General features: G+C 33.4%; 1 protein-coding gene across 1 annotated transcript in view; it reads right to left on the reverse strand.

Annotated features, from left to right (window-relative positions):
* Positions 1 to 4,177: 4,177 nt before the first annotated feature.
* LOC115874592 overlaps positions 4,178 to 26,724 on the reverse strand; it is a 32,539-nt gene continuing 9,992 nt past the window's right edge. The window contains exons 5-10 of the mRNA XM_030889790.1: positions 22,487 to 22,631; positions 20,227 to 20,969; positions 15,519 to 15,712; positions 11,494 to 11,731; positions 9,641 to 10,227; positions 4,178 to 6,562 (exon numbers count right to left, since the gene is read on the reverse strand). Coding sequence (XP_030745650.1) covers positions 6,240 to 6,562; positions 9,641 to 10,227; positions 11,494 to 11,731; positions 15,519 to 15,712; positions 20,227 to 20,969; positions 22,487 to 22,631 — 2,230 coding nt within the window. The 3' untranslated portion in view covers positions 4,178 to 6,239. The remainder of the gene's footprint in view (positions 6,563 to 9,640; positions 10,228 to 11,493; positions 11,732 to 15,518; positions 15,713 to 20,226; positions 20,970 to 22,486; positions 22,632 to 26,724) is intronic.

Consider the following 26,724-nt stretch of genomic DNA (forward strand, 5'->3'; position numbering starts at 1 on the left):
CCCAAAAGCTTAATCCTGAGAGCATGTCTGATTTTTTTTGAAGTGAAAAATTCTTCTGAAAAGAACTTCTTTACGCGCGATGGGAGTAAAAATTCAAGGCCGTGACACACGAGCCAGCGAGACGACACGCGCGACATAAAGTGGTAAAACGCGCGCTGGGAGTAAAAATTCAAAGCCGTCTCACACGAGCTAGCGAGACACACCATACGACTTAGAAATGACGTAGTCACACGACATGTTTTATACACGTATAAAACTATTTGTTACCTTTAAAAAACTATTTTCCGTGTAAAAAAACTATTTTTTCTGCGTAAAAACTATTTGTTACATTTCAAAAAAATATTTTTTACGCGTAAAAAAATAAGATTTTTTTAATTCATTACTTCTTCAAACATGCGTCCTTCAAATCCATCAATTTATTTAATAGCTGTTAGTAAGAAGTTTCACTTTAAATGCCCACACAATTTATTTTTTATTTGTTTTTAATTTTTACTTGTTAATATTTTCCTTGTTAATAAATCACTGATGACAAGTTGGTCTTCGTTGGATTAAACGCAGCAGTGTTAACAAAAAAATAACTATTTTATTTTGTAGATTTTCTAATAACGCAAGTGGCAAATACCCGAGGGGTGTCTCACTTGGGTAAAAAATGTACATGTACTGCCAAAATATCATTTTACAAACAAGGGACTGCCAATGACTGCGAAGAATACTGCCTATGACTGCCAGCGACTGCCAAGAAAATGTACCTACATGTAATTCCAGTAGTGAGACACCCCTCGCAAATACCCATAGAGTTTTTTTAAAGAGATCTATTTGCCACAAAGATATAGATATTTTGTTATTTTTGACAAATTTTTAAGTTATTTTTTGATATATCACACATAGGACATATATAGGGATTGCCTGAGCAAAAGTTTTCATCAATTGCCAATTCAAAGAATAATATCTTACAGAGGACCATCTTTACAGTACTTTTATATGTTATATTTATAACAATTAATTAATTAATTCTCATTAAATCAATTTTTAATCTGGAATAAAATATACTGACATGTTAAAAGTATATGATATAGTAGGCAACCAATTAAACACAGACTTAAACTGGGCGCCACGCTGCGCGCCGAGATCAGCTACCGATGAGCTATGGAGGCAAAAAGCGTCAGCGATGGTTATGAAATGAATCTACTGTCATTTTACGTTATATTATATCAAGGACTGTATATATTCTAAAGGACTGTTCGATCGCGTCAAATCGCCGCTATCGTAGTCACCCTGGATGCTTACGTCACTTACGTCACGCAAGGACCAGCGCTTCACAGTGCGGCGGATGGTTATTCTAGCGGGACAAAATCTCAGGAGTTTATATATGGTTGGTTGATAAAAATGTATCGAAATACAAAGAATATATACGACCAAAAAATAATTCATGCATTTTTATATCAATTGGAATGTCTACTATTTATTCTTTTCAGTACACATTTTTGACTTATTTCTAACCAAATGGTTTTGTCCCGCTAGATTTATCTTCCGCCGCACTGTGCGCTTGTCCGTCAAACGCAAAAATAACTGTCACTATCTCTATAGTATCACAGATAGTATCCTTGATATTATATGGGAAATGTCATCGATCTTCATTTCCAAGCCAACTAGACGCCGTTTTTTTTTCGATCATACGATGAATCTATGAAACAAATGTATTAATGTAACGTATGATCGAAAAAAAACGGAGTCCAGTTGGCTGAGAAATGACGATCAATGACATTTCCCATATAAATTTACATATAAAATGACAGCGATCTCCATTTCATAGCCATCGCTGACGCCGTTTTTTTTCGATTAGATGGTAGTTCGGTATAGTCAATATTAAATACCACTATTTTTTTATTTTCTTTCTATAAAACCCTAGTCAGGCAAATTTCCACACGAAAATCAATAAAAAGCGAGTAATAATGTACTTCTTAAAAAATATTTATTGAAATCTTTCATTTGGTACATCAAAATAAAAAGAACAAAACAAACTAAAATTTGTAAACGGTCGTCTCTAAACACCGGCAAGGAGAAAATATTTAGAAAATAAAGGGAACTAACTACATTATATACAGAATAAAAATGTAAATTTTACGGCTACTTTGCGCCGTAACACTATTTTTTCTCTTAGTATTAGGGATATTCTATGCTCTACAAACATTAATCTATTAATTAGTCATATCGAAAATCTAGTTACATCCAGAGAATCTACAGTGCAATATATAGAGCGTCTCATTTAAAAGCCTGTAAAGACTTAACAACGGGAAGAAATATAGGTAATAAGGTATGTAGTATTTTTTATATAATATATATAATTAAGGTAAAACGTATAATCGAATAAAATCGATGTCGTAGTAAGCAGAGAAATTACGTTTTAGTCGAGACATAATGAAGTTCCTAACAAGTGTAATGAAGGTCCTCACCTGTCAGACACAATCCTCCAAAGAAATAAGTCAAATACCGTATGATCGAAAAAAAAAACGGCGTGTAGCTGGCTTGGAAATGACGAACAATGATATTCCCCATATAATTTCAAGTATAAAATGATAGCGATAATTTTACATGCAAAATGGCAATGACTTTTTCAAATTCAGATATCACTGTAGCCATTTTGTTTTCTATATCCATTCTTAATTATTTTCTGTTTACTATACAGGGTGAGTCATAAATACGTGCAAATATTTTCAGGGCTGGTAGATCTCGATAAAAGAAACATATTTTCCCTTTACCGTTTTTCAAATAAGTCCAAAATCACCGAATTATTTACTTTTATTTTTTTATAACTTTGAAAATTTAGAAAAAAATATATATTTTTTACTTAAATTTTGAGAATCACTGGATCTTTTCTGTTTTTTTTTCTTGTAAATTTAATTTACTACCTATGTTGCCAGATTATCAAGAAATTATGTTTTTTCAACTAAAAACTAAAAAAAATCCAAATTTTCAACAAAAAAAAATCGCGAAAAAAACCTCTTAGGTAGAAACTTCAAAAATAATTAATTGAACAGCGGGAAATTATTGTTCCCTGTCTTAAACATAAGAAATAATAAAAACTTGTAGTTATATACAGGGTGAGCCTTCAATAAGTGCAAATATTTTTAAGAGTAGTATTAGAACGAGAGCTAGCAACGTCTGGAAAACAAGTATTTTAAGAAAGCTGATATATCTTTTATTATGCTCTCTGGAACATCGGTCAGGCCGTCTGGCTGCCCATGGACATTGCGTTCACTACTGCGCATTGAAAGAAGTTCCGATATTTTTATTTAGTTCTTTAAATTCTAGTATTGAATATAAATCGAACAAGTCTTAATAGCGCGGCGCGAAAACATTCCGCCTATAAAACGAGAAATCCCGAGTTCAATACCGGCTCGGGTTTTTTTTTATTTTATTTTCATTTATATTCTGATAGTAAAGTATTAAATAATTCTGGTGATTAAAAAAAACAATTATTTAATACTTTACTATCAGAATATAAACGAAAATAAAATTAAAAAAAAGTAATGGGCAGTAGTGAACGCAACGTCTATCGGCAGCCAGACGACTCGCACGGTGTTCCAGAGAGCATAGATAGAAGATATATTAAAGAGCCAGCTTTCTTAAAATACTTTCTCGAAACCGTTGCTATAGCTCTTATACTATAATATTATACTTCGACCCCAGAAACACGCCTATGAAATTTTTTTCCCAATTTTTTTTTGAAAATTTGGAATTTTTTAATTTTTAGCTAAAACAAAATATCTTGATAATATGGTAATAAAAGAAAGAAAACTCAGAAAAGATCCAGATGTTCTCAAAATTTAAGCAAAAAATCATTTTATTTTAATTTTCAAAGTAAAATAACGCTGTTATTTTGGATTTGGTTAATAATAATTAAATCGGAGAAACTCGATGAGCCATGGTAGTCGTCCGAAGAAGTAATTTTCCGATTGACAAATTGACATAACAGTTTCAATTATTTCCGGTTTCGGTTTTTCAATGGCGGACCTTTTATGTTGAATATGATCACTGTCATATTGTAGGTATGTAAAATTATATGAGAAGTGCCATATCCAAGCCAACTTGACGGCGTTTTTTGCGCCCAAAGTTATTTCTTCCTTGGTATTTTTTTATCCTAATAGTTCTAAGAAGAACTCTAAACCCCATTTCATTTGTCGCTCAAGAACTTGCCATAGCAAAGATTGAAAGAATTGAAATGTTACTTCTACCACCTACTAAGACGTTTTCGTTCGATCATACAGTATTTTCATAAGAAATTTTTTGGTTTCTGATAAAATAAAAAATAACATATCATATTCTATATAACACAAGTCAAGAAGGTAACAAAATGACATTTTCCAATAAACTTGTATTAACCAACATTTAGGGAAATTTCATTTAAGTATGACAGCTAAAAACAATATTTTATGCGATTTTATTATTTTTTTCAGAAGTATTTAATTTTCTAACATAAAAAATAAGGTTAGAAGTTTTATTTATTTATGAATATTTTACAAAACTTGACAAAAAATTAATGAAGGTATCTAGAACATGAAAATTATGAAACCAAAATTTGATTTGATGACAGACACAACATACTAACCTTACTTTTGTGTAATACCACCTGTCGTACCATAGGGAAAATCTTAGGTTATGTTACTATTTCTTTATAATCCATAAAGTTATAGTTGTACGTAAAGAAGGTGTAAATATAGATTAGAGCATTAAATAAATATATTGCATTCTATTATATGTATAATAACATTTGGTGGCATGTGATCTTGTGAAGTCTTGTTCAAAATGTACAAAAAAATCAAAAGTATAAACGGTATAAGAAAGTTTTAAGTTCAAATCAGTATTGAGAAAAAAAATAAGATCATGCCACATTATAACTGTTGAACGATTCTTAAACCACATTCACTTTTCTCATTCGAGTTGAGGGGTTGGAACCTTTGGTGTTACAATAGCAAAATAAAACACCAATTCAACACAATACACCAAAACGCTCTTATTCTTGCACCATGCCTAGGAAACTCTTATGGAAGTGACAGGTTGTAGCCGATAGTCCATTACTATAAGCACGAGGGGGGCGCAATCAGCAACAAAATTTTACAAAATTTAAATTTTTACCTGGTTTTTACCGACAAATGTAAACAGTTCTCAATTAATATTTTATTCTGCTCGTTATCCGTAGATCGTGTTTTAAATTTGTTTTTGATTTGTATACCGCTCTGTTCTTGTGTTTTTTTCAAAAATTTTTAACCGTAGACAATGTTTTTTAAGTGTTGTGTTACTGGCTGTAAGAATTACCAAAAAGATGCCCAAATGCATATGTTTCCGAAGGATCAAATAGTAAGTATTAACACGTGTATCGAGACACATACCGTATGATCGAGAAAAAACGGCGTCCAGTTGGCTGGGAAATGAAGATCGCTGTCATTTTATATGTAAATTTATATGGGAAATGTCATCGATCGTCATTTCCCAGCCAACTGGACGCCATTTTTTTCGATCATACGGTAGTATAAACCGACAACCGGATAGTTTCCCTTCCTTTGAGATTGTTAATTAATTGTAAAATAGGTTACCCTAATTGTTATAGATCTAGATAGTTTTTTTATTATAACCTTTTGTATTGTTTTTGTTATTATATTCAGTTCAATAAAGATGGTTTCTTATAGTTTTTTTTTGTGTTTTTGTTATATCCCCTTTGTCGTTTAAACTTAAATCCATTTATTCGAGTAAATTGGTTCTTTCTTGAATCAATTTACTTGAATAAATGGAAAAATCTGAAAAAAATAGAAACCATCCATTTTAAATTTATGTTTTATTTCGTTACTAGACCCACGAGCTGGCGCCACCGCTCGGTCCGGACGAAATGTATCGAGTTTCCTATCTATTTTATATTATAGTATCTTATCTATGTTCTTGCACTGAACGCGCGTTTCGCTAACCATGTTAGCATCATCCACTGGAAAAATAAAACTGTTTTGGGGTATTGTGGTGAATTAGTGTTTTATTTTGCTCTTTTCTCATGTCCCCGCATATTCTATGCTACCAAAATAACAGTCACTTCAACTCATCGCGAGTAAATAAAGTATATTTTTACATAAAAAAAATGTCACACGATTCATCATCTTATTACACGTCTTCTGTTTCTCTCGTTCTTCCCTACTTTGTAGCAAATATTTTACATTTTTTGTAAAAATAATAAAAAAAAACAGCAAATAAAATTATACAGAATCCGTAAGGGTTTGTCGCCACGTCGCGTGGAACGGTATCTTTAGAATCTTAACTCTGGTCGTCGGCAGGCTGTTCAACAGCAACTTTTGTAGGTTAGGCAGCGGTAGGATCTCCACTTGTGGGGGATTGCTGGCCGCCTGGATGACGTCGCCGTGCGATAGGTCAGGTACGGGTTTGAGAACGGGAATGCTGTCGCCGTTGCCGGCCGGTTTCTTGTCCTTCTTGTCTTTGGGCTCTTCGCACTGGTCGACGAAGAGCTCGGTGACGCGGAGCAGCTCCAGGGTCACTCCCCACACGAAATGGGTCAAGCTTCCTGCAAAAAAAACATTCATAATGGAATCAAGTTGTTTAGTTAAAAATAACACTCGCAAAAATTACTACTTCTAGAATTAACAGGTATAAAAATTAGAGTTTGCTGAAAGTTACCCCTCGCTTTAGTCTCTTCGATGATTTGACTGTTTAACTTAACTAGTGATGTAAATGATAATATTACCGCGGTAATATTACCGGTAATTTTAGTAATATTACGTAATATTACCGCAAATCTGTAACATTGGAAATATTGATATTTTCCCGGTCTACTCTTTTACTTTTTTTTGTGAGCAAGCAAGATGATGCTGCTTTGTTTCTTGTCCCAAAAGCTTTTTGGGACAAGAAAGCAGTTATACAGGGTAGTCCGAACTGTATACCGGAAACTTCGGCAGCATATTCTGCAGATAAAAGTAAGCAAAAAAGTTTGTATAAATGTATGTCCTAAAATGCTTAGTTTCGGAGATACAGGGTGTAGATGTAACGTCAATATTTGGATGAAAATTGATGTCTGCGAGTTTTTTGACATGAGAAATTTGATTTTGATATCAATATGACTCCAAATTGTAAGGGACGCCACCTACATGTGTTTAACTGTTTTAAAGAGTAATTACTTTTCGTCCGTACCTGTATAAAACTACTGAGTGAAAAAAAGTACATTTCCGTGACTTTTTATGTAAAAAATGTCTCTTGACAAAAGTCGCGACGAGCAACCGTTCTGAAGATATTTAGAACGGAAATAATCAATACATGCCATTATTGACAAAAAATATACACGTTTAGTACACTACGCCTGTCCGTTCTGTAGCTACGGGGTATCCGTGAGAGGGGAAACTCTCTCGATGTTTTTCGTAAAAAATTAGACGACGCGTCCAATCAATAAAAATTCGACAAATTTGCAAGTAGCCAATAAAATGAGGCGGAGCGATTTGCTGTGACGTACTCGTCAATCCACGTATAAAATATATTGCTATTTTTTTAAATGTTTTTTGGCCGCATTCCTTTCATAGACACAGATCCAGCAGACGTACTTTAGATAGTTGTTTGACTGAAATAATAAATTTGGGATTTTCTTTTATTTTTTTTTAATCATAAATTTTTCTGCAAAAAAATGTTGATAAAACAGTTTCTGTTGAACTTTTGACACAGAAACATTTAAAATTTATGATTTCAGTCTAATAATTATTTAGTCAACATGTTTAATTTATGTCAATGATGACAGGTATTGATAATTTCGATTCCAAATATCTCGAGAACCATTACCCGTATCGATTTTTAACAAGAGATGTTTTTTGGTAAAAAAACGTCGTAAATGGATGCATTTTTACTCAGTAGTTATATACAGGTACAAACTAAAAGTTATTACTCTCCAAACCAGTTAAAAAATATATAGGCGGCGCTCTCTATAAGTAGGGGTCACGTTGACGTCAAAATCAAATTTCTCATGCCTCCCAGACATCAATTTTCATTAGTAATACCACTAGAGGTCAAATTATTTCCGGAAATTTTTTCGAGCTCATGAATATTTTGAAAATTATCCCGAGTCGAAGATGAAGGATAATTTATCTAATCTATATAAATATTCATGAGCGAGAAAAAATGTCCGGATTTAATTTGACCTCGTGTGGTATTCGGTAAGAAAATTTCACACCAAATTGTGTTTGAAAATAATCAAATAATTAAAATGTATTTTTCGATTTTTGGCCGAAATGATTATTTAGTTACTATGACAACTAAGTGACACTCAAACCTAAAAACTATTTCAGTTTTGAAACTGTCAAGCGGCACGGCTTAAAAAAATGTTTCACTTCGGTCATGAAAGCAAAGAAAATATTCGCCAGAAGATTAAGCAGTTGACACCCCCGAATAATAGGAAATCGAAGTCAAGCGTGTGGAAGCAGTTTACAAACTTTCATCTCAAATTTGTAATTGAAATGTATCAAAATTATCATGTAAACAAATATAAACCAGACTCTCAAAAAAATTACAGGTGTGAAATTTCCATCCAAATATTGACGTCACTTCAGAAATTATTTGAAAAAAATCGAGATAAAAATGAAACTTCTGCACCCTGTATCTCCGAAACTAAGTATTTTAGGACATACATTTATACGATTTTTTTACTTAATTTTATCTGCAGAATATGCTGCGGAAGTTTTCAGAATATAGTTCAGACCACCCTGTATATAGCCCAGATATTTCTGATGTTCTTGTCTCACCAAACACAGTAAGCCTTCTGCTTTGACACGAATTTTGGCTACAAATACAAGCAACTTATGACTTGTTTAAGCCAATCTCTAAGTGGATAACTATTTTTGAAGCTAACGGCCCAACAATCTCAAAAGGTTTTAACTGCTTTTTTGAAATAAGCTCTATATTATGTATCAAAGTATCAGATTCATCCGTTGCTAAGTCGGAAAACAATAAAATGTGTGCAATAATGGAAAAACGGGCAAGTAAATGTTTATGACCTGCTCATTTTTCTGCCTACGTATTATAACCAAATCTATGTGGCGAAAATTTAACTAAAGCTGAAAATTTAATTGCAATGGAGTTCATCTATGACACTGCAAGGCATTTTTTTGCTAAAGAATGATTGACTGATTTTTAACTAAAAAGTATGTTTTACTTTTTTATAATTTTAAAGACTCACCCTATATATTTTTTTATCGCTTTGTCAATATCAATTCCAATTTAATAAAATCAACGAAACTAAAATACTTGATAATATATGCATCTACTACTAAATATCTATGTATTTTTATATTTATAAAAAATAGTATTAATAAAAAGATAAGATAATCTACTGTACATTACTATTTATCAATAATGCAATTAGATTTATATTAGTAGTGGCTTATAAATGTTTGTGTAACGTCAACTAATACAAGTAAGTGATAATATATACTTAGAATTAATAATGAACGAGTCGTTAACATATTTTATATTATGTCATATCAAAAACACATTTTTGCATATAAACATAACAATATTGAAAACAGTAATAATAAAATATTTACTTAATAGTAATCATCACATTAAAATCAAATAAGCACCCTGTATAATAAAAATTGAACCTTACCTTGCAATCTCAAGACGCCAGACAGTACCATATTATTCGTCGTGGCACTCTGCGATATATACGTCGGAATAATCATCAACTTCTTAATATTGATACAGGCCCCCAAAGCTTTATCAAACCCGGACTTTACGTCAAAATTCACCAGTTCCAGCTGCTCAAGCTTCTTCATACCCTTCGCCGCCTCCAAAATCTCGAACACGTGACAGTTCCCCTGTCCCTTCTCCAATCTCAGCTTCTCCAACTTGTCCAAACGACTCAAAATGTCCACTCCAAAATTTTTCGGGAAGTCCGTACATTCGCCCAGGTCCAGCGACTCCAAATTCTTCAATTCGGCTATGACGTTCAAATTCAGCTTGTGCAAATCGTTGACAGACGTCAAAGATAGATGCCTTAAGGATTTTAACTCTTTTAACGAATCTATTGAGGTTATGTTCAGTCCGGAGGTCGATTTTAATCGTAGCTCTTTGATGCAGGTTAAGGATTTTAGGGGACCTAAGTTCATGCTCTCGCACTTTATCGTAACAGCGTTTATAACCTCTAAATGTGGGTTGGATAGCGCTAGGTTTTCTACCACGCTTGCAGGACATCTGAAATAAGCAGGATTGAAAATAAACATGTTCTTGTTTTAAAGGTTTTGAACTACAAAGTCGGGATTATATTTAAAACTTGTTTAAAACCGTTGTTTTAAATTCTGTTTTTTAAGAAACGATTTTTAGAAAACTTAATAATGATTTGAGTAGGGGGTATTAGTCCAGGAGGCAGTGAAGATTTTCGGACTTACTTTCCCAGTCAGCAAAAACCGATAGAATTATTCAATATGTTATTCTAAGGAAATTTCATATACCGTGCTGGCAACTGTTACTTTTGGGTCGGTATTTACACGTGTGGAAGAAAATCGCATAGGGATATTATTAAGTCGAGAGAAATGCGACGGTATGCTGATGCGGTGTTGCCACATTTCTCCGGTACGCCTTTCGCTATCAAGTAAAGTAAAATGACGATCGCAAACCGCTTATTTTTAAAAGACTTTTTTGCTCATTTTTGTATAATGAGAAAACGTCAGTAATCGCGATAATTTAAAAACTCAACTTTTAACACATAATACGCGATAACTCAAGAACCACTTTAGATATTGAAACTTTTTTTTATTTTGAAGTTCGGATCTTTTACACGATGTTTAAATAAGAAAAATTCGATAGGTTTGTTTTTTTCCATTCAAAAATTTTAAACATCCCATCCATTTACTTTTAATGCATAGCAATTTTCAGCAATCGTGTAACTTTTTTATTTATAAAGATTTTCAAATACTGTCTGCAAAGAAAATATAGCAGAAATATCAAGAAAGTTTTTGAAAAAAGTACTATCTATTATTTCTAATGGATTTCGAGATATCGACTTCGAGTTCTAATAGTGCGACCACTGTCGAACACCAACTCAATTTCGCTTATTTTTACCAAAAGTGCAAGTGTTCCTAACTTGCACTTAAAAATTTACAAGCTATAGGGACAATTACAGCGACTCGTTAATAAATAAACAAATAAAGTATCACAAGACGTAATTCGTTCGGTAATCGAATCCTTCCGGAAATTTTAGCCAGACTCACAAGTTGTCATTTTATGTCACTATCCAAACAAACTATTTCATATTCACCGACTAGGAAAATAAGTACAGAAAAATTCACTGCCACCTGGACTCTAAAGTGATTACTCTGTTTTATACAGTTAAAACATCGTTTTAAACACTATTAAGCAAGTTTAAAGTTCTTATTTTTAAACAAAATGTTTAAAACAAAACAACCCTGGGAGGCGTTTTGTGTGGTTCCTCGAGAATAATTTTATCTAATTGTTATTTACCTGCAAAGTTCGATTTTTCTGAGCGTGTCAACTTTGGCGATTGCTTTTGAAAATTCCGGCCAGATCTCGTCGCCGCTACTGGGAAGCAGCATTTTTCGCAAATCCAAATGCGTGGTACCGTGTTTCTTTAAGGTATTGGCCAGGCCGTCGAAACTGTGCACTTGGGAGTTCTTCATTCGCACGGTCCGCCACAAAATCGGATGGCTTGCTATGTCCCTCCACATGGTACAAACGCAACCTGAAATATAAAAATATAAATATGTAAAGACTGTTCAGTAGGGTGTCCTTTATTTCCCAAGTTGATATTTTTTTTGGTGTCGCCCTCTGAAGTTTTAGTTTTTGGTCTAAAAAAAAAGTCAAAAGGTCAGAAAATCCCATGTTATTTATACGGGAAAGGTATACTCTGTTTTTTTTCTCAGGTAAGATTTCGACAGACGATGACAGAAGAAAAGCAGATGACGTCCCATACCAATCTATTTATTTTACTAAAAAAAGTTTCTAATAATTTTTAAGTTATCTATGGATGGGTTTAAATATAAATCCGTCATACTTCGTGTCTTGTTGTTTTTAACCAGTTTTATTGGTTTATTTAAAAAATGACAGATCGTATTTCAATTTTATTGGTTTGACGGAACGATGAATGACAAACGGACGCCGATGCGTATGAACTCGCCTTTAGATTTTTGTCATTTTTTGACGCTTGTCAAAGTCTTGCCAAATTATAGGTTATAATTTTGTGTCAACTTTTGTTAAATACCCTGCGTTTTGGAAGATGATGCATTTTGATTCGTATTATTACGTGTGTTTTGTGTCTTTTGAAGTTAAGTGGAGGAAAAATCGAGTGAAAATTAACTGTAGACCCAGAGCACAGTTTATGGTTAATACTTGCTGTCCAGGCAGAAAGTCTTATACACCAATGAAGTTGCCATCGATAAAGTTTGTATACCATTTCGTCGTAGATAAGTGCATCTCGTATATGGTAGAAGGATCAAACTAAACACGTACTAAAAACTGGAGTAGCTGTAAAATATCGACATCACACGATAGGTAAATAATGGATTTTAGTACTGCAGAAAAATAATGTCAAAAGGTATTGGTTTAAAAAAATTAAGATTAAAGTTAATTAGTCAACCTTTAAGGTATAAAATTTGGTAGGTGTTATTATTAATAAAATAGTTTGTTTTATTTACCTATGTTGTTTTATTTATTCCTGTGGAATATTACAAATTTGTATTTGTACATAAGTTATATTGATAAATATAATCATAAATGCGGGTATTTTCATAAAGCTTGAAAGTAAATAATAGTTCTTTTTTATATTTTTTTGGTATGTAGTGTCTTGTTCTTGTTTGTTTTGTATTAACACATACCGTTTTTATTAAATAAAATAACTCGATTACATTTTTTCAGTTTTATAGAGTTTTTTTCTCAATATTTTGAAGTAATCACTTTTCATTTTGTCAATCAAATTTTAAATATTTCCTGCTATGCGTTCCAGTTGTACCAACTTATTTCTTTGTAAAATAAAATAAACTACTTTGAAATTAAAATGACAGACAGATCTATCGCTGTCAAGGATCTTCTCGTTGGACAGACTATATCATGATTCCGGCACGGTTTAAATTAAAAATTTAGAGCTTGTTTACGTTGGATAATTTTTTTTAGACCAAAAACTAAAACTTCAGAGGGCGGCATCAAAAAAAATATCAACTTGGGAAATAACGGACACCCTATTGTTCAGCCGTCGTTCAACGTGACGTCATCATTATTTGCCAAATGTGAGTTTTTCGGTGTGTCTGAGATCAGTTCATATTGTTTAGAAAATTTTAAGTACGTTCCTATATTTTTGATTGAGCGATTTCCGCTTTAGTTATTTTCTTTAGTTCCAATCCTTTGGACTGTTGAAATTCATATTTCTAAAGTATCAGTAACTCGCTATATTATTTAAAAACGCTATCAATATGTATTTTGCATAAGAATATTACACCTTTGCATTGTACCTACTTCATATACGGCGTCCACGGGCAAGAGTGTTCTACCGGCGCGCGGCGTCTCTTTCTCAAGAAATATAATTTATAAGCTTAGCAATGAGCTCTTGTACATTTTAGTTAAATCTTCGAGGCATTTTTCCAATAAAAAAAAACGAATTTTGTTTGACAGCAACAACAGATTATTATTCTGACATTGAGCGACGTCTGTCAATAAAATTATAACCCCAAATCAAATTACATTCATAATTACTAAAAAGAATATGCAGTAATTTATGAAATGCCGTAATGACATCACCAATCTCTTTCATCCGGTTGTCAAGTGATTGACAGAGTTCGACAATATATGACATAACCACGGCATATAAATCAATCGGCAGGCTAATTTTTTCAGGGCGGGCAGATCTCGATAAAAGAAACATATTTTCTCCTTACCATTTTTCAGATAAGTCCAAAATAACCGAGTTATTTAAGTTTGAAAATTGAAAAAAAAATGTTTTTTTTTGAAAATGTTGTTTTCTGTATTTGTATGCCTTTTATTGCCGTAACCATAGCTATAACTATGGTAATATCAGGATGCATCCACATTATCCTCGAAAAGGCGGATCGGCGTATCGGCGTAACGACCTTGAATCGATTTCCAGCAATTCTATTGGCTGAAAAATTCATCTGTCAGAAATTTTGTCTGTCAAATTCATCTGTCAAAAATTTCAGCCAATAGAATTACTGGAAATCTATTCAAAGTCGTAATGCCGATACGCCGTTACACTGTTTCTAGGACAGTATGGATGCACCCTCAGAGATTAAGAAATTATACCATCGGAAAATTTGCGGTGAACAGGCAGTTCTAAAAAGTTTGCGAAAAATATACAGGGAAATTTAAAAAAAAATGCACGATTTTCGAGGAGTATGCGCGGTTAACGATTCATTTGTTTGGACAAAAGTATTGTGTAAATAAAATTCAGTTTCAGTTAATTACAGTTTTTTTAATACGACCCTGTCTATCAATAGTTTACTATCTGAGAAATTTTTTGATACGTTTTAATCCGGCCCTGACTTGGAAACGCTAATGGCGCCGTCAAGGTCAAATTTTATAGAAATTTTGAACAATGGAATCTGAGCAGAGTTGTCGTACCGATTGTTTTGTGCCGTGACATAACGTTCAACCTTTTAAAACAAAAGTTTAACTTTAAAAAGTTATATAAGTGACCTTCTGTATTTTATAATTTTTTGTTTGTTAAGCTTCATTCGGAACCTAGCAATTAGTGGAATAAATTAGTGCTGTCAATTAGCGTAGAAGTTTGTTCCTTTAATTTCAATGTAAACATTCAGAACGTCAAAATTAGTGGTAGACATTTTCAATTAGTAGAAAAAGTTATCAAACTTTTGACTTTTCCACTAATTATATTTCAAAATTTGCGAAAAATATCATTTTGGTCTTTGATTATCTTCCGTCAAGAAAAATCGTGGTTAGAAATCAAGTTGATTGTGTTATAAGCTAAATATTAGGCTTTCTCTATGACTAACGCAACTGACTAACGCAAGCTGTTGCTAGGATACCCTATTAATTTTAATTGTGTTTTTTAAACATTGTTAATGATCGTAAAATAAAAAGTATAAAGTGTACTTGAAACCACTAATTTATTCCACTTCATTCAATTCCTATTTCACAATGTCTAAAAAACACAATTAAAATTAATAAAATATCCTAGCAACAGCTTGCGGTAGTCTGTTGTATCCATGGAGAAAGCTTAATATTTAGCTTATAAAACAATAAACTTTTGATTTCAAAAACCAAAATTTTTCTTGACGGGTGATAATCAAAGGCCAAAATGAAATTCCTCGCAAATTTTGAAGTATAATTAGTGGAAAAGTCAAAAGTGTGTTAACTTTTTCCACTAATTGAAAATTACTACCACTAATTATGACGTTCTGAATGCTTACATTAAAATTAGGTGAACAAACTTCTACAACTAATTGAAACTACTAATTTATTATACAATATTACTATTTATGAAGCAAAATTTTTAAACCTACCTGCTCTTAGAAGATCTTGAACTTTAAGATATTGAAACACGTAGAGTAGGGTGTTATACCCAAACGACAAGTTCTGCAAGTAATTTTCCATAAATTTCGTTTCACCTTTATCTTCGGCACCCGTGTTGGAATTGGTGATACTCCGCAATTTCAAATTGCGTTTTTTCAACTTACTAGCAGGACTCTGATTCGCTCTGGAATAACAGATGAAAGAATAAATTAATTTTAAGTTTGCAGCTTTTGAAATGTGTACAGAATGTCCTAAATTGGAGTGTGGCCATTAAGATCTCGAAAACTATAAGAGGTACGAAGTTAAATTTTACGTCCGATAAAATGCTATTTTCAAGATTTTACCATTTCGAATATTTCAAATGACATGCGGGTAAAATGCGGAACATATTGTATAAAACTTTTTTTTCCTAATTTTATTTGATTTTACTTTAAATAAATGCTACTTCACGTGCATTTTATTAGTCATAAAATGGTCAACTTTTCGGTAATTTGACATCTTTCGCATCTCTTATGCTTGCCAAGATCTCAATGGCCATCCTCGAACATAAAACACCCTATACAGAATGTTTCAAAAATAAAGTATATTTCGGAGAGTGATTCCTGACTTTTATGATCATCGAGGGGCAAACCACTGGCGGTATTTTTTTGGTACTTCTGGTACTAATTTGGTATTTTTGGTACTAATTTGGTAATAAACTGGTATTATTTGGTAATAAACTGGTATTATGTGGTAATAAACTGGTTTTATTTGGTATTAAAACTGGTATTAAACAGGTATTTTGTTGGACATCTGGCAACGCTGGATTAGACGCACGTGGCGACGGCTGGGAACCTGATTGCATCATTTCTAAAATTTTTGGTGTTGACCTATTTTATATGAAGTATTTTAAAGTTTCCAAGGTAAAGTACCTACTTAGCAATAAAATATACCTCGTAATATACATACTTAAGAATAATCACTTGTGCTTCGAGGTTAGGTTGCCGGCCTATTTGAAAAATAGGTTATTTTTACCCGATATTAATTGCCAAGCTTGCAATTTTTCAATGCATAAAAATGTTTTTTACACAAAAACGGTACATAGCGTCATACGAAAAAATGTCAAGAAATTAAAGAACTCGCATCATGGAAACATAATATGGACCTTTTCTTAATTTTCTTGTGCGATGTGCGAAGTATCGATGTTAATGGAACCGTTAAAATGACTTTTTAAACGTGTGACAGTAGCTTTATTCGAGTTCCCAAAATTACGGTTCTAGAACGGTTCAAAACACTGGCACAATATAATTTTTTGCAACTTTGACATGATGATTGTCGTAATTAGACTGTGCGATTGTTTTAAACCGTCCTAGAACCGTACTTTTTTGGAACTCGAATTAAGCTTATATGTTTTTCTGACCTAATTATCGTAGTTTGACATGCATAGGCCCAATATCTTAAATACTTTAAATACTAAAAAGAATAATACTAATTTGGTATTTTTTTGGAAATAATTTCGTATTTTTAGTACTTTTTTCCCAAAATTGGTATTTATTGTACACCATTTTTGCAGCGGTTTGCCCCTCGATGATCATTAAAATGCATCCCCTAAAATAGTTTACAAAAAAGTTTCCGAAAAAATCCTGCAGATACATGGTTCCTACTAGATATTAGTGGATAATATAATATTTGTTATAATTTTCAGGCTTAAATTGCATAAACACACACTCTTAAATAAAAGTGTTTAGAAATACAATAATATAACTCACCATTAAAAGCACATGCCAACACGATTTGTTAAACAAATTATCTAGTAGAAACCAACAAATAAAGAAATTAAATTCTACGTAATACAACAATACACCAGAGTATATTATAGTCTAATAAATAAAAGATTACGCACCTACAAACAAAAAGTAAAAAAAATAATTTAAATAAGTAACAAACATATTTGATTTTGGGTTAGATTACGCAAAAATAGGATCGATGGTTTGAGGGAAATAATAATAAAAGCCTGAAAATTTAAACAAAATTATATTACTCAACACCTAACACTTTTTTAATTGATAATAAGACACTCAGACTTTTAAGACTGCTTTCCATATGACTGATCTAGGTGATATAAAGAGTGACCCATTACTATTCTGAAAAAGCTTCTTCAGTTAACAATTTAAAGCTTAATATTTTTTGCACACATTTTGTTACTGTTAATGATGATTCAAATTAGTCATGTGTGGGTATTTGAGTAACGCGTTTTTGGAGCGCTATTTTTTGTAACGTCGTGTCGCGCTCCACAACGAATCAGGAACCTGTTACCGAAGAACGACGATCATAATTACGGCAAAATTATAAATTATTTATAATCGCACTTGAAGTTAGCTCGAACCGTAGTCACCGCATAGCGACGTGTCGCGATTCCAGCGACTCCAGCCGTCGCGATTTCGTCGGTCGCCAACAGTAGTATCTGGAACTGGTATGTCCGTAGCGCCGCGCGATCTCGATCGGGACGTGTTCGCTCCAGCCGTCGCGTTCCTAGAGTTGTAGGTCCCTGTCGCGAACAGAAGTAACTGCTGTAACTGATTATCGACCCTCGACCTCGGCGGCCACGTACTCCCAGCAGTCGCTGGAGCGCTTCTAGGGTTTCGGTTTTGCCTGTCTCAATTTGGAAGTAACTGCTGTAATTGAGCATCGACACTCGACCTCGGCGGCGACCTAATTCGCTCCAGCCGTCGCGCTCCTAGATTTTTAGTTCCCTGTCGCGAACAGAAGTAACTGCTGTAACTGATTATCGACCCTCGACCTCGGCGGCCACGTACTCCCAGCAGTCGCTAGAGCGCTTCTAGGGTTTCGGTTTTGCCTGTCGCGATTTGGTCGGTTACTATTGGCGTTGGTGCTCCCGTCGCTACGTTACTTTCGAAATAGCGATTTTTGGTATGTACTAGGCATGGTATAAAATAGTGTTGTTTGAAAGATGAAACGCGAAAGCAAATAAAATAAAAATATTTTATTTGCTTTTATACATTTATGTAAGTTTTATTGTTTATATCTATTTTTAAGGTTAGGTTAGACCAATAAACACTTTTTTTTGACAGTGGTTTGGACTTTGTTCTTGATTTTAACATTAAATATATTATATTGCAATACACATAAATATGAGCTGTTTATTTTATTTAAACGAAAATTGATAAAGAAAAAAAATACAAGGAATGTCATCGTTTTTCTAAAAATTAGATAGATTGGCTATACACAATTATAAACTCGATATTTGGAAAATGAGTGGCCGATAAAAGAAAGCAACACTTTGGAAGTTGGAACCTCGGTTCCAAAATCGCGGTAGTTTTCTGGAACGGTCGCTATTTTAATGCGGTTCATGTCGAACCGATTTTCCCATCGCTAATTCAAATTACATTTATCACAAATTCGTTAATAAAAACAGTGCAAATTCTTTTTGGTATATGTATATCATTAAAAAAAATGAAACAAAAAAAAGACAACTTGAAATGAAGCTTTAGGTAACAGTAAATCATCACTGTATACAGTGGATCACCACTGAATACAGTGGATCACCACTGTATACTACCTCAGATCACATATTGAGAACCTAGATCATATGCCAGTCCGATTATAAATCCGTAGTCTGTATTTTAACGTATAAGACAAAGATAAAGATAGTTTACCAACATCATAACCAGTTAATAGACAAAGACACAAAGAAATGCACGGTTCACCGATCCTACATGCGAAAGACCATAATCTATAATAAAACAGGTAGAAATGAAATTGCATTAAGCAGATAAACCAGTAGAATTTGGAGTATTATATAAGATACAAGCGATACCAATTGCTTTTAGTTATGTAATCGAGGGCGCGATTTTTAAATTCATTGTTGCCAACCATGAACATATTCGGCGCCGAGCTGACTAACTGGAATTTAAATTTCCCGCTGGGGATTCAGGTGGTAGCTCTGCTGTAAAAAATGTCAAGTTGCCACGTTTATTTCTTTATTTCCTGACATAGTCATTCGTTTTGACACTTTACTATTGTATTACGAAGTTCAACTGAATTATGTTGTGATACTTTAAGCTTAAAATTTTTTAGCAGACCATGCAGTCGAACATTGTTCTTTTTAGCACCTCTTTTAATGCAAAGTGTACAAGACAGCAACCATTGCAAAAAAACTCATCGCAACCTTATTAAAATATTTTGAACGGGAATGCGGTAGTAATGGCCCTTTATGTCCCTTAAGTACTGTTACGGAGGTGAGTTTTGTTGATGTAAATAATAACTGTTTATATAATTATAATTAATTTACTTTTGTTCCCTAAAATATTTTGATTAAAAGAAATTATGTAAAAGTGGGCAACGTTGTGCAGGTCAAGCTTAATCACGTGACTAAAAGTTTAATTGGTATGACTTTAATTTAACTGTAAAGCAACTAATTGATCGTTGGTATATTGATGAAGCCTAATAAGAACGTTGCGAATTTTTAGTGTAGAATCAGGCAACAGCGCATAGAAAAGATGAACCAGCTCGTGTTTTACCTCTTTGGAATATATTATATTTTTTCCATTAAGATATCGTTACCGTTATCTTACACAGTAAAATCCACACAACAGATTTAGAATTACTAGGTTTGTACATAGGAACGCAGCACTATTAGAAAACATGTTTACAAATCGATCATTTATCGTGGAGCGTAGGAAAATACTCAAAACTCACTCGTCATCTATTTCACCCACTCCATCATCTCCAAGCTCCTTAGATTCTGTTGCATTAGTATCGCTTGGAACCAGAGTAGTATCTACCTCCATAGCATCATCTTGTTGACTTTTCTCGTCAACTTTCGAAGGCGACAACGGCTCTTCCTTAATTTCCTCCAAAGGTTCGGCTTTATTATTGTTTGTCGTGTCTAAACCCAAACTAGCACACGAAGCGGAAATTTCCGCGGGCTGAAGGGCTTCGGGAATCGAAGAATTCGCAGGAGTTACAGTCTGTTCAGATCTCAAAGTCGAAGAAGTCGCGGAGGACACGGACATAAAATTATGTTTCGGAATCACCAAGTACTTCCTACCGCCCAAAAACTCCAAATACTGTGGCCTAAGGACTTCGGTAGGTTCTTCGCTACTATTAATCAGCTTGACGTTATGGGGTAGCCAAGTAGTAACGGCACCCACCAAAGACGATTTCGTACCTTCCTGGACTTTTTCTTGGGTGGGTTTGGATATCAGTTTGGGTAGTTCTGTCCTGACAGGACTGAGAAGTGGCGGAGTGGTGATATAAGATAATGGAGGAAGTGGAGGTAAGGGTTCTGACGTTTCTACCCTGGGAATTCTTTGAAGTTTCGGTAAAGAACTAGAAATCGGTGCGGTGACGGACTTTAGTGTATTTATCGGTGTGAGTGGAGGGGGAACAGTGTTTGAAATCGCATCTTCGGAACTCTCGCCGTGTTCGACTTGACAGTTCTGTTTAAAACATAGAAATTCGGAAATTATAAATCGGCTACGGTAAATATCACGGGAACACGTGCTCTGACTGGTATGCGCATTTCAATAATGGTTTAAATTTTATAAAACAAACAGACAAAACTAAAAGAGTATACATCATAAATAGCAGTAAAAATGGAATCCCCCACATGCTAGGTATGAGTTTGAAATATCCATCAAATAATAAAATATTTGAGCCACTCAGCAGAACTCGCGTCCACATGATTTTTACTTGTCTGCGAGTGCCATTTCACATGGGGCGGACAGTCCGCTCTGATCGTCCCTTTTGTCCAGTTTCACATGAAGGGGATCGTCCGTCTGTTGGTTAATTCAAGTTGGCAAGCTCCATGTAAAACAGCGCTAATACTACAGAATAAAGATCTTGGATCCCAATCACAGAATTACATAATAATACAGAAGCGACACGGGAGATTTATTCATGGACTAAATTTTAAGTGAGTTTATTTGATAAATTTTTAAGCCACAATTTTAATGACGCCGTTAATCAAATTTGTATTAGCGGATTGTTATATGAAAAGTAATCGTGAAAAAACCGCAATGTAAACTAGTAATTGCAAACATCCTAAAAAAATAATAAAAATATAAATCTTTTGATACCTTCAGAATGTTTAACGTGTATTATAATTAGTGATGGGATAACTGGAGCAAAAAATCGCAGGAGTACTCTTTTTACGATTTTTGCGATCAACATGAACGGTAACAGAGACGGCGTGAAATAAACTAAGTCGGATAGTTCTGACTTCTGCCGTACCGAGCGCTGCGTCGTGAATTTTAAAAATCCGTTGAAATGCACATAGCCTATATAAAGAAATAACTTTTTTTCCATAGCAACTGTTAAAATTGGCGTTTGTCGCCTCAGCCTGAATATCTGTTGGTAATTTACTTATTTCGTTTTGAACCAATGTCCATTCAATCAGTAATCGACACGAGAAAGAGAATTAAAAAATATTGACTCAAAACCGACAACTAAAGAGATAGCTTTATTTATTTGTCAAATTACATAGAAACCTAAGAAGATACATAAAGCTATGTCGGAGAGAAACCTCCATCCAGGGGATTGAGAGAATAGGAAAGGCTGGCAACTGGGTACCGGAAGGCGTAGGACGCTATGAACCCTGTTTTATATATATACATAGAAACCAACGCCAACCCAGCACAATATTTTTTCTACGCGTAATAAATTCCTTGAAATAATAATTTCTGAATATTTTTTAAAACGTAACTCGCTATGGAAAAAAATATTGTTTTATACACGACGATAAAATTGCATTATCGTCTCCCGAAATTAGTAATTTACCATTTTATCGTCTTGTATAAAAAATAACTATTTGTCACTGTACAAGTAACTTACATATTTAGTTCAAGGACAAAAAAATTAAGACACACACATCAAAAAAAGCGCCGCTTACTGTCGCTTCTGTATTGCTAAAATATTCTGCGCTGTGGTTATGCCCATAGGGTGACAGTATTCTTACCTTGCAAACGTATGGATATGACACGTTACCGGTCAATCCCACACAAGCATGATGGTATAAGCACAAGCACAGCTTACATTGGAGTGTCGGAACTACCCATTCGCATCCGGCACATTGTATAGAGCAAGGTTCCAGAAATGGTTTGCTGGAATTTTTTATGGATAATTTATGCCTGAGAATTTTTCGTTCTTGTCACATTTAAATAACACGACAAAAATAAGGTTTTTAATATATTACGTATACTTACTTACGACTAACATTTTAGTCAGTAAGTCAATTTTAGCTAGAACATTCCAATAAAAATAATTTGCCTAATATCAAATCAATAAAAGCGGGGAAAAGATAAAGGATGTGGGATAAAAAAAGAAGATTTACAATATGTATTAAGGAATAGGATTTGGGAACAAATAAAAGTATGATGCGTAATCTTTAAAACCCAATAATATGTAGAACATTGTTTTAGGTCAATATAGAGCGAGTAAAAAATTCGCAATAAATAGGATATTTTTTTCATTGGTTTATTGAAAAAGTCTATGCAGAATTTCGTCAGCATGCTCAAAAACAAAATAATTGACATGTCATGAAGCCTCTGTTATGGCGATAAATTACAAAATCCTCGTTGTTATCCATATGCAAAAACCGAAATGATAAAATATTGAAATATTTCCAAGAGAAAAATTGTTATTGTTAGAATTTTGAATGTTCTTTGCTTTGAACAAAAAGATTAAGAAAGCAGCATATCAAAAAAATTAGTTCGAGTGCGATGGGGACCAAAAATGGCCGATTTAAATTCCAGTTTATCGGGTTTATCAGTGCCGTTATAATTTTATTCAAAACGTGTAAAAATATGATGTAGGGTAGACTCAATAATTTGTTGTTTTATTTTACGTTGTCAATAAATGTTGGTAGTTATTAAAATTGTTATGAAAATATACAATTCTAATAAAAATAGATAAGTTATAATAATTATTGATGAACACAAACATCCGATACGCTACTGAAGCAGTAAGTCAAATTAACGTATCTAAATCAACTATCTAAATTCTTTGACAAGTAGTGAAAATATATAATTAGTTAATTTTAAATTAATTTCAGATTTGCGTCTAGCCCCAGCAAGACAACTATTAAGTTTTGGTTAGCGGGGTTATTTGGAGAGTGTTAATTCATTGGTTAGTTGGTTATCTGGTGGGGTTGGTTGGTTTTTACTAATTTATATTTGTTTTTTTAGATATTCATTGATTTTCTTTATTTGTTTGTAATAAATTATATAGTGCGCCACAGCTGTTCTGCATCCGCTCTAACTCAAAACTCTAACGTGATTGGTCAAGCTTAATAGTTGCCTTGCTGGGGCTAGACACAAGTAATTTCATAAATGATCGGTTTACTACACGTATGTACATTATACAGGGTGCGTCTCAAAAGTGGCCCACCCCCTATAACTTTTTTATTTTTTCAGATAAAAAAACGAGATTTGGTATGTTAGTATATGACATAAATTAGGATTGAATGACGTATTCAGTTGTTTTCGGTCACTTCCTGTTTCACCGGAAATGACTACAACTTTTGATTTTTAAATGGCACCCTCGGTATTTTTTTACTTTATTCGATAGAAAATGACATTCTGAATAGAATGATATATCATATGTCAACTTTTGATATTCTCGCTTAATAAAAAATTGTATTTTAAAATTCAATCTAGAGTGTCATGGCCACGTTAAAAACACTAATTCTTAATCAAAGAACCTTGGAAAAATAGATTTGATCGTCTAATGTTTTTGGTGTCTCGTCCTGGCCAGTTAGAAAATGCCCAAATCGTATTTTTAATCATATCTCAATTTTTTCAAATGGAACGAGGGTGGCTCATTAGCATATTTGGAAAAAGCATTTTTTTACGAATAATTTGATACCATACACTTACTTGGTATTTCGAGTCAAATTTTCGTTACGAACCGCCAGTTATAAATTCAAATAAAATATATACAAAAAATGTCAGAAGTTGACATATGATATGTCATTCTATTCAGAGTGTTATTTTCTATCGAATAAAGTAAAAAAATACCGAGGATGCCATTTAAAAATCAAAAGTTGTAGTCATTTCCGGTGAAACAGGAAATGACCGAAAATAACTGAATACGTCCAAACCAAACCAAACCATACCAAATATCGTTCTTTTATCTGAAAAAATAAAAAAGTTATAGGGGTGAGCCACTTTTGAGACGCACGCGGTATAGTCGCTTACTAGTGAAAAGTTATTCCATTATTTCCCTAGATTTTGGACCGAGATCTACGGCACGCTAGACATCCAACTATTTTACAGTTTCTTTTTTCGATAAATCGCAATAGTGACACTGTTAATTTAAGTTCCACCACAAAAAAAATGCTTCTAGATTTACTACCTCTAAACAACTACCAGTTGTAGAATAAATAATAAATAACATAAAATAAGTTCAGTAAAGACTGTCAAATCCACAAAATTTCAAAGCAAATTCAAGTGTGTCAAATTAATTGTCAAACAGAACTGTCCAGGATCCCTACCCTAGGGTCCCACCTCCATCTGCCATGCATGTATAGCATTATACCCCTTCATTAATCTTTTTATTCAAAGCTTGTTTGAAAGAATTTAATTTTAAGGTGGGTATTCACTTGCAACAAAACACTCCGAACGAACCAAACGCTCCGCGCGCGCTGTAACGAATTAGTGTAGTCAATACGTTGCGCCGAACCGAACCGAACGCGCCAAATATTTTCCGAAGCTTGTCAGGAAACGGGATTTGCTCAAAAGAATTTGTTCGTTGGCCGGTGTTCAGTGGATACGGCAGTTTTGAACGTTCGTTGTGTTTGTGGTGCTTTTAAACTGTGCCTAGCTATGGAGTGGAACAGAGAAAAGTGTTTAGAGTTAATTGATGAGTTTGAGAAGCAGCCTATTTTATGGGACCCGACAAATGAGACATATTATAACAAAGTAAAGAAACATGATGCTTGGGTGGCAATTGCTAATAATATAGGGTGCACCGCAATTAGGACCTACTAAGCATATTAGATTATCAAAATCTTCTGCAGCCATCCTTGTAAAATGTTTCATATGCATACAATCTAGGTCACTAAGTAAGGCCATATTTTGACGGCGCAAAAAGAAGCGTCTTACTCACATTTTTCGTTCTTTCCTTTTTTTCTCTTTTTTGTTACCCGCTAATGCCTCTATAATTAAAAAAGCACCAGCTGCTATGGTAATATCAGATGCATCCATGTCGACAAACACACTAACACTGATTACTGGTGGGAACGCAGCGAACACCGTAAACAGGCGGAACGCTCCGCGCAAAATGTTTTGTTGCAGGTCGTTCAGAGCGCGCCCGGAAAATGTTTTCTTTCAGATTGTTTGGAGTGCGCGGCGCGTTTGGTTCGTTCGGAGTGTTTTGTTGCAAGTGAATACCCACCTTTATATGTATGTGTACCAAGTTTCATAAATATACAGGGACTTTCAAAAAAATATCAGTTTTGAACTATTGAAAGAAATGCAAATACCTTTAACTAACATGAGACAAAGAAAATCTAATAAAAATATTTTTATTACATTTGATTTTTGTTTGTTTGTAAAGCATTAATTTAATTTTACTGCCATGCAAGAACAAATATTATTCTTGTTGGATTTATTATGTTTTATGTAATTTAAAAAAACCAACGGTTGTTTGGATATCCTACAAAAAAAGGAATAGCAAAAACTAATATTTTTTGTAAAAAAGTAGATGTAAAATCAATTTCTATATAACTTTTTGTGGATATTTTGTTACCTAACCTAAAGCCAGTTTTAGCATACTAAAAGAAGATTTTCGTAATTGACAACTATCACATGACAAGTGTCAAAATATTTTTTGTTATTGCTAGGCATGTTGAAGAAATTACTAAAAACAAACTTCTTTTAAAAAATTAAATAGTAAAAAAAAAATCCATTTGTTGCAAACTTTTTATCACACCCTGTATGAAAACCAACTTAATTTTTTGCATTCACCTGAGAATTTTAAAGCATTTGGCTGAGAAATATATTGCACTCAATCATTTGCACGTCGTATACTTGAAAATTAAAGTGTTTGTGTTGGTTAGATAAAAAAATCACTGAAAAATTCGTGTCTGGAGATTGAAAACGTATTTTTTTTAATATGTAATATATAAAATATAAATATTTTCTTAATTTATTATTATTTATAAGCAAAATGAGAATAGCTAATTATTTCAAACAT

This window comes from Sitophilus oryzae, unplaced genomic scaffold, assembly GCF_002938485.1.
Source record: "Sitophilus oryzae breed Bouriz unplaced genomic scaffold, Soryzae_2.0 scaffold_1297_pilon_pilon, whole genome shotgun sequence".
Lineage (NCBI taxonomy): Eukaryota > Metazoa > Arthropoda > Insecta > Coleoptera > Curculionidae > Sitophilus > Sitophilus oryzae.